The 9456-nt window shown below is 36.2% G+C and overlaps 1 protein-coding gene across 1 annotated transcript; it reads right to left on the bottom strand.

Annotated features, from left to right (window-relative positions):
- Window positions 1-217: 217 nt before the first annotated feature.
- Window positions 218-9135, bottom strand: LOC147665937 (uncharacterized; the record flags this gene model as incomplete). The annotated part of the gene is made up of 2 exons (XM_086949398.1): window positions 9031-9135; window positions 218-4960 (listed from the first exon to the last, which is right to left on the bottom strand). A coding segment is annotated over exon 2 (4704 nt), but the record flags the coding sequence as incomplete, so codon positions are not given.
- Between the last annotated feature and the right edge of the window lie 321 nt (window positions 9136-9456).

The raw sequence follows: 9456 nt of genomic DNA, 5'->3' as shown, positions 1-9456 counted from the left end.
GCTTCCAGTTTCACAATCTCTTCATTTTCTAAGTCTAACATTTTTTGATTGAAGATGGAACATTCTTGCAGAGTTGGCATCAAACATATCCCAGATTTCTTCTCAGTCATTTTTTAAAAATATTCTCTGGAAGAATGTTTTCATTTGCATACAAATTTGAAATTAATCGACTATGCAAAGCTTTTTTCCCTTTCTCAGTCATTTTTCCAATTCTTACATCTTGTAGAATATTTTTATAATCTTCATCCTTGGCCTGTCGCATATTTTGAAGCAGTTCAGCATATTTAAAATTTAGCCATATATTAACATTTCCAATGCTTCCAAGGGACTTCCTGGTATCTTCATGCGTGAGCATTTTAAACACTGGTTGTCCTTTTACTGGAGTCAACTGCAATAGATCTCCAAAAACAATAATGTGTTTTCCTCCAAATAACACATCATAGTCTGTTTTAAGAATTTCTTGCATTCTCAAATGCACAAAAGCAAGCATTAGATTTGAGACCATGCTTACTTCATCTATGATAAGAAGTTTCATTTTCTTCAAGACTCTTGAAACTTCAGAACACGCATCTCCAGATAGCTTGTTGTAATGCAATTTATTATCATGTTCAACTGGCAGCATCAATAAACGATGTAGAGTAATCCCTTTAATGTTATGTGCTGCCAGACCAGTTGGAGCAGTTACAACACAAGACAGTGGTGAATCAGTCCTTTTCTGCAGATAACTTGCAACGGCTTTAATTAGAAAACTTTTTCCTGTCCCCGCTTCTCCACTTACATACAGTCGGACAGGGTCAAATAATATACATGAGCACTCTTTTTTCTCATGTCTGAATCCATGTTCAATCTGCTCTGTGACTTCATCATATATCTTTTTCTGCTCAATGTTTAGTTGCGTTACCAAATCTTCTAAGTTAACTCCATCCTCTTGAGCTTGTTCCATAGCTCTTTCCACCTCATCCATGGCAGTGGCAGCTTCATTTTGGATAATTGGTCCTCCTAGTGGATCCTGGCTCAATGAAGTAGAACTCTGACTATCTTGAGAACTGTTTCTAGCTATCTCTTCAGCAATTGTGGTTTCTTGCTCCATTTCTTCATTCAACATTTGCAGATAATTTAGAAAAATAGGACATTCTATGGTATCCTTAGTTGCATTAAAAGAGTCTTCATAACAGAGAAAATCTCCAAGTAGTTCCTCTTCTGTACGCCATGGCTTAAAGAGTTGCAAAAGAGCTAAATAGTAAAATTCTCTTTTGTCTGGAACTTCACAACTCAATTTTCGATGATTAATCAAATGGCCTTTTTTCTGCTTCACTAGACATCCTTCATAGCCAATGAGTGCATATTTTCCATTATTGATATCTTCTGTGATGTTCCTCTTATAACTGTAGTTTTGAAGAACTTCATACAAACATGTGTTCTCAAGGTGAGTACTTCTATTTGGATAGTATGTATCCAACATATTTGTCTTCAAAATATCTGTACTGTTTGGTTCTTTTTCCGCCAAATATTCAATTTCTTGTACAGATTTCAAAACTCGGTTTCGTGTTGCAGCAAGACCAAGACTCACCCAAATGATTGTTCTTGATTTGGCATAGAGACTTGCTGATGATAACCGATCAGAACATTCATATGCTCCAATTTCTCGATGCGACAACATCTTCAGACTGAAACTGTATAATTTCTTGCTTAGACTCTTTTCATGTGAAATGTCCTCCCACATTTCCTTCAGTTCTGTCTTTTCTTTTTTGGTGATGTAAGATGTCACATATCGAGCCACAGCAATAGAGTTGTCAGCAACGAACTGAATATCCATGTTAGCATTCCACATGGACAAAATCACTGGGTTGTAATCGTTGATGTACTTAGATTCTTCATTTCTTTTCAAATTATATGTGTTTTTGGGAGATTTTCTCGTCACAGTATGTCGTAGAGATGACATCAAATTATTTACTCTTCCTTTAGAAATCACTGGTCGAGGAAATGCAAAACGACATTTCGTGTAGTACTTTTCCTTGTTTTTAAATTTTCGACGACAGTACTTTCCACAACGATGAGATTGAAAACGTAAAACTTGTTGCCTTAAATTGTTTTCTTCAGTAGATTTTGGAACAGCACATGTTGAATACTCTTCAATGAAACTCATCACTGTTTCATCTGAATCTGATCCAAATTTGGGTGCATCTTTAATCCACAACAACATATGTATATGAGGAGCACCTCTCGCTTGATATTCCTTCCTCCAAAAGAAATCCAAAACCTCTCCAAGGGGAGGATTTTTTTTGTTGGTAATAAAAGACATCATAGCTTCAAATCTATGATTAAAATATCTGCAAACATTCACTGGATCTAAAGAACACAGTTCTCCTGGTGTTTTCAATTCTATATTTGGTATGTTTTCATTTGCCTCTCGTAGAAATTGAAGTAAATCGTCCCAGGCATACTCAGCACAGCTAAGAGTGAGGAACCATGTAGGAGTTCCTAAGTTTCTTAGCATACATTTCAATTCTCCATGACGACGAAACCAATACTCGTTGGTTCCACGTTGACATGCCATGAGATTGATTAGCTGAGATTCCAAAATACTGTCTTGCAGATTAACTTTCTCCATAAAGTCCCTTGCACATACATTTTGCAAATGAGGTCCACTTTTTAATATATGATTAACTGCATAAGAAAGCCCAGACAAATCACTTTCAAACAGTAGATGAAATAAATATGGAATGCATTGACGAAACCTTGGATCTTCTGCATATAATCTTAGAGTCCGGTATTCAGCTGCAGGAATTTGAACTGGTCGATCATCATATCGTCCACCACAACCTGTTGGAAATAATTGTGGAAAACAACGAGCTTCCAAACTTTCTTCCCATACACTAATGGGACTTCCTTTTGCTGCCTTCATTTGAAACAAGTCAATTGCATTTCCCATTACTTCTTTGGAATGCAAAGGATGAACAGTATAATGTTCATATATTTCTTCAGTTCTAGACACATCAACTTTTTCAATTTGACCAACTGAAGAATCACTATCTTCTTCTGTAGCTGTTTCCTCTACTCCAACACTTACATGTTTGTAGTACTCATTGTTTTTAACTAAATACAACGTTGCCTTCTTGACTTTTTTAACATCCACTAAATCTTGCCAAATTTTCTTACTCTTTGTTGGAACCCCATTAACTAGAATAACTAAAGGATCTTCTTCTACTCTTTCTACACCAATTGTATTAATATTTTTCTTTACATCTAGAGGCAAATAAACAACTCTTCCCTTTAATCCTCTCAGTAAATCTGATGGAGGCAATTTCCCTGTCTTAGGCTCCATGCGAACAATAGCCTGAAAAGGATGGACACATTGAATCAAAATAGATTCATAAGTATTTAGATCCATCAATTCAGAAGGAATATCTATCAACTGAAGATTATTATAAACTGCTCTTGCAGGCATTCTATTTTCATTTAATTTTTTCAAACAATAAGTGCAAATACGCTGATCCAAACTCAAATCAAAAGAATTCTCCACCAACAAATAACTTACAAAATCCTCCCATTCACTATTATTTTCCAATTCACTTTTTGCATATAAATCAACTAACCTAGTCTGAATTTTATAATGAGTCCGTCGACAACACACACAAGTTACATTAGGCCTCTCACTTGATTTCACCTTAAACTTGATAATTTCCTCATCAAACTTTTCAATACTTGAAATTTGTCCATTATCTTCTGCATTACCATCCATTACTATATCTATTTCTACACTGTCCTCTTTGTTCCCAAAATAACAAAACTCAATTTCTTCACAAATAGTCTTCACATCCACTTCAGATCCATGCAAAAGAGCACTATTTAACTGTTTAAGCTTAAGTGCAGGACTTTTTGCATAATACAACTTCCTCACTAATTTCCTTACGTTATTATGATGCACTGCTAACATCCTAAAATGATGAAAAACACTCCGACAAACTTTTCTAGAAAGACATGCTAGTGAATGCCCTTGCAAACCTGTGCTTTCTCTCACTCTGCAAGGATCTAACTCTTGCAGGATCTTCATTTTTTGTTTGAGACTTTTTTTACTATATGTACGTAAGAAATTTCGAAGCAAATCAATTGATTCCTGTCGCACACTACAAATACTACTGCATTTCCATGTGTACACTGGACCCTTAGTACGTCTCCCTAAAACTTCATCAGCTAAGACCTCTTCTGCATCTCTAGATACAAGTTTCTCTTTTTCCATCACACAACTATCTTTCACCTCATATGCACGACCACTGGTGTCAACTGCATGCACCAAATCATTTTCCTGAAAGTAACTCTCCTCATTAAAAAAAGGCTCAGAACTTGAACTATGCATCCATTCACCAGAAAATACTTCACAAAAATTACTCCGATTAATAATTCTTTTCCATCTACTGTTCGATTTGAAAACATCCATTGCCTTATTAAGTATCCTAATTCTATTGATTATTAAAATAAATAATTTTTTCTTAACTTCAAAAGCCTGATCAACAATCTTTTCTACACTTTTCTTTTTCTTGTAAAAAGCAGCTTTTAGTTTACTTTTCTTTTCATTTTTTAGCAAATTTAAAACTACCCTATTGCGAAACATTCGCCTACGAATGTCCCTAAAAACATTTACCCTTCTATTGCTAACCATTCTCTTCTCTCCTGGTCCAATGGAAACATTTTTTGTGGGCTTCTCTTTCCTTTTTAGATTTGTTGACTTTTTCTGTATATTCACATTAGCAATTTCATTTTTTTTCCTACGACATATGTTGCGAAGAAAAGACTTAATTGGCTTACCAGAAGCTTTTCTGGTGTTTTTTGAAGTAGTTGTTGAAGAGGATTCCATAAACTCTGTTGTTGATGTTCTCCTTTTCCGTATGGTATTTTTGATATTTCTTTGCCTTGAAGGCATTTTTGCTTCCTTTTCAGAAGTTGATTTGAATCTGTTGTTCTGTTAAAAAAACACATGAAAGACCACTATTAGCAAACAACAAAGTAATGTTAAAAAGCAAACAATATAAACAATAAATTGCAACATATTTAAGTTTATACAATAGCAACACATGGCTTTATTTTTAAAGGCCTTGCGCCACCAGTGCGTCACTTATTACCCATGTTTAAAGTCAAGCATCAGCTGCACATGGCATTCATAAATAAGGGCCAAATGCAAATACCAATCAATTGCACCCAAAAATCGATTTTTCAATAACATGTAAGAAACACTGCGCAAAACCTAAGTACAACCACTCAATATCATCAAACAAAGTCAGGGTCTGATTTATAAAGGCCTTGCGCCACCAGTGCGTCACTTATTACCCATGTTTAAAGTTTTGCATCGGCTGCACATGGCAATCATAAATAAGGGCCAAATACATATACCAATCAATTGCACCCAAAAATCGATTTTTGAATAACATGTAAGAAACACTGTGCAGAACCTATGTACAACCAATCAATATCATCAAACAAAGTCAGGGCCTTATTTATGAAAGCCTTGCGCCACCAGTGTGTCACTTATTACCCATGTTTAAAGTCATGCATCAGTTGCACATGGCAATCATAAATAAGGGCCAAATACATATACCAATCAATTGCACCCAAAAATCGATTTTTCAATAACATGTAAGAAACACGGCGCAGAACCTATGTACAACCAATCAATATCATCAAACAAAGTCAGGGCCTTATTTATGAAAGCCTTGCGCCACCAGTGCGTCACTTATTACCCATGTTTAAAGTCATGCATCAGCTGCACATGGCAATCATAAATAAGGGCCAAATACATATACCAATCAATTGCACCCAAAAATCGATTTTTCAATAACATGTAAGAAACACGGCGCAGAACCTAAGTACAACCACTCAATATCATCAAACAAAGTCAGGGCCTTATTTATGAAAGCCTTGCGCCACCAGTGGGTCACTTATTACCCATGTTTAAAATCATGCATCAGTTGCACATGGCAATCATAAATAAGGGCCAAATACATATACCAATCAATTGCACCCAAAAATCGATTTTTCAATAACATGTAAGAAACACGGCGCTGAACCTAAGTACAACCACTCAATATCATCAAACAAAGTCAGGGCCTTATTTATGAAAGCCTTGCGCCACCAGTGCGTCACTTATTACCCATGTTTAAAGTCATGCATCAGTTGCACATGGCAATCATAAATTAGGGCAAAATACATATACCAATCAATTGCACCCAAAAATCGATTTTTCAATAACATGTAAGAAACACGGCGCAGAACCTAAGTACAACCAATCAATATCATCAAACAAAGTCAGGGCCTTATTTATGAAAGCCTTGCGCCACCAGTGCGTCACTTATTACCCATGTTTAAAATCATGCATCAGTTTCACATGGCAATCATAAATAAGGGCCAAATACATATACCAATCAATTGCACCCAAAAATCGATTTTTGAATAACATGTAAGGAACACTGCACAGAACCTAAGTACAACCACTCAATATCATCAAACAAAGTCAGGCCTTATTTATGAAAGCCTTGCGCCACCAGTGCGTCACTTATTACCCATGTTTAAAGTCATGCATCAGCTGCACATGGCAATCATAAATAAGGGCCAAATACATATACCAATCAATTGCACCCAAAAATCGATTTTTGAATAACATGTAAGAAACACTGTGCAGAACCTATGTACAACCAATCAATATCATCAAACAAAGTCAGAGCCTTATTTATGAAAGCCTTGCGCCACCAGTGCGTCACTTATTACCCATGTTTAAAGTCATGCATCAGCTGCACATGGCAATCATAAATAAGGGCCAAATACATATACCAATCAATTGCACCCAAAAATCGATTTTTGAATAACATGTAAGGAACACTGCACAGAACCTAAGTACAACCACTCAATATCATCAAACAAAGTCAGGCCTTATTTATGAAAGCCTTGCGCCACCAGTGCGTCACTTATTACCCATGTTTAAAGTCATGCATCAGTTGCACATGGCAATCATAAATAAGGGCCAAATACATATACCAATCAATTGCACCCAAAAATCGATTTTTGAATAACATGTAAGGAACACTGCACAGAACCTAAGTACAACCACTCAATATCATCAAACAAAGTCAGGCCTTATTTATGAAAGCCTTGCGCCACCAGTGCGTCACGTATTACCCATGTTTAAAGTCATGCATCAGCTGCACATGGCAATCATAAATTAGGGCAAAATACATATACCAATCAATTGCACCCAAAAATCGATTTTTGAATAACATGTAAGGAACACTGCACAGAACCTAAGTACAACCACTCAATATCATCAAACAAAGTCAGGCCTTATTTATGAAAGCCTTGCGCCACCAGTGCGTCACTTATTACCCATGTTTAAAGTCATGCATCAGTTGCACATGGCAATCATAAATAAGGGCCAAATACATATACCAATCAATTGCACCCAAAAATCGATTTTTGAATAACATGTAAGAAACACTGCGCAAAACCTAAGTACAACCACTCAATATCATCAAACAAAGTCAGGGCCTTATTTATGAAAGCCTTGCGCCACCAGTGCGTCACTTATTACCCATGTTTAAAATCATGCATCAGTTTCACATGGCAATCATAAATAAGGGCCAAATACATATACCAATCAATTGCACCCAAAAATCGATTTTTGAATAACATGTAAGGAACACTGCACAGAACCTAAGTACAACCACTCAATATCATCAAACAAAGTCAGGCCTTATTTATGAAAGCCTTGCGCCACCAGTGCGTCACTTATTACCCATGTTTAAAGTCATGCATCAGTTGCACATGGCAATCATAAATAAGGGCCAAATACATATACCAATCAATTGCACCCAAAAATCGATTTTTGAATAACATGTAAGGAACACTGCACAGAACCTATGTACAACCAATCAATATCATCAAACAAAGTCAGAGCCTTATTTATGAAAGCCTTGCGCCACCAGTGCGTCACTTATTACCCATGTTTAAAGTCATGCATCAGCTGCACATGGCAATCATAAATAAGGGCCAAATACATATACCAATCAATTGCACCCAAAAATCGATTTTTGAATAACATGTAAGGAACACTGCACAGAACCTAAGTACAACCACTCAATATCATCAAACAAAGTCAGGCCTTATTTATGAAAGCCTTGCGCCACCAGTGCGTCACTTATTACCCATGTTTAAAGTCATGCATCAGTTGCACATGGCAATCATAAATTAGGGCAAAATACATATACTAATCAATTGCACCCAAAAATCGATTTTTCAATAACATGTAAGAAACACGGCGCAGAACCTAAGTACAACCAATCAATATCATCAAACAAAGTCAGGGCCTTATTTATGAAAGCCTTGCGCCACCAGTGCGTCACTTATTACCCATGTTTAAAATCATGCATCAGTTTCACATGGCAATCATAAATAAGGGCCAAATACATATACCAATCAATTGCACCCAAAAATCGATTTTTGAATAACATGTAAGGAACACTGCACAGAACCTAAGTACAACCACTCAATATCATCAAACAAAGTCAGGGCCTTATTTATGAAAGCCTTGCGCCACCAGTGCGTCACTTATTACCCATGTTTAAAGTCATGCATCAGCTGCACATGGCATTCATAAATAAGGGCCAAATACATATACCAATCAATTGCACCCAAAAATCGATTTTTCAATAACATGTAAGAAACACTGCACAGAACCTAACTACAACCACTCAATATCATCAAACAAAGTCAGGGCCTCATTTATAAAAGCCTGGCGCCACCAGTGCATCACTTATTACCCATGTTTAAAGTCATGCATCAACTGCACATGGCAATCATAAAAAAGGCCAAATAAAAATACCATTCATTTGCACCCAAAATCGATTTTTAAATAACATGTAAAAAACACTGCGCAGGACTTATATACTAACATACAATTTCACTTCTAAAACATAACTATCTGCTTCCAAATATTCTCCATAGAGAAAATAAATCTCTATCTAAATTAAATGAATCATTACTTACCTTTAGAAATGCTTTTGGAGATTGAAAACAGTGTCAGACACACACACCAATTTTTCTTTAGCAGAGGAGAAGGTGTGCTCTCAATACACTGAAACCAAGACTGGCATAGAAAATCTCTATCTTTGTACACATATGCCTTAATTCAACCAATGAAAACTCTTCCCTCACTATTTTCAAACCAACACCCATCCCCCTCTCAAACCTTTCTATCTGTTACCATAGCAACTCCCTCCTAACTGAACTCTAAGGTTCAAAAGTTTATCTTACAATGTTGCAAATTAACTCAGCAAGGATGTTTGACCTGTCAATACAGCAGCCTATACAGGGTATTTTTGCTTTTGGTGACTTTTTTTAAACCATTCAAATTGCTTCTTTCACACAACATAACCATACACCCTAACTTTCAGTTTTCAACTATCTGAATCC

Source organism: Lissotriton vulgaris, unplaced genomic scaffold (assembly GCF_964263255.1).
Source record: "Lissotriton vulgaris unplaced genomic scaffold, aLisVul1.2 SCAFFOLD_14273, whole genome shotgun sequence".
NCBI classification, from domain to species: domain Eukaryota; kingdom Metazoa; phylum Chordata; class Amphibia; order Caudata; family Salamandridae; genus Lissotriton; species Lissotriton vulgaris.
Note: the sequence above shows the minus strand (reverse complement) of the source record. Positions and strands in the feature narration are given on the sequence as shown.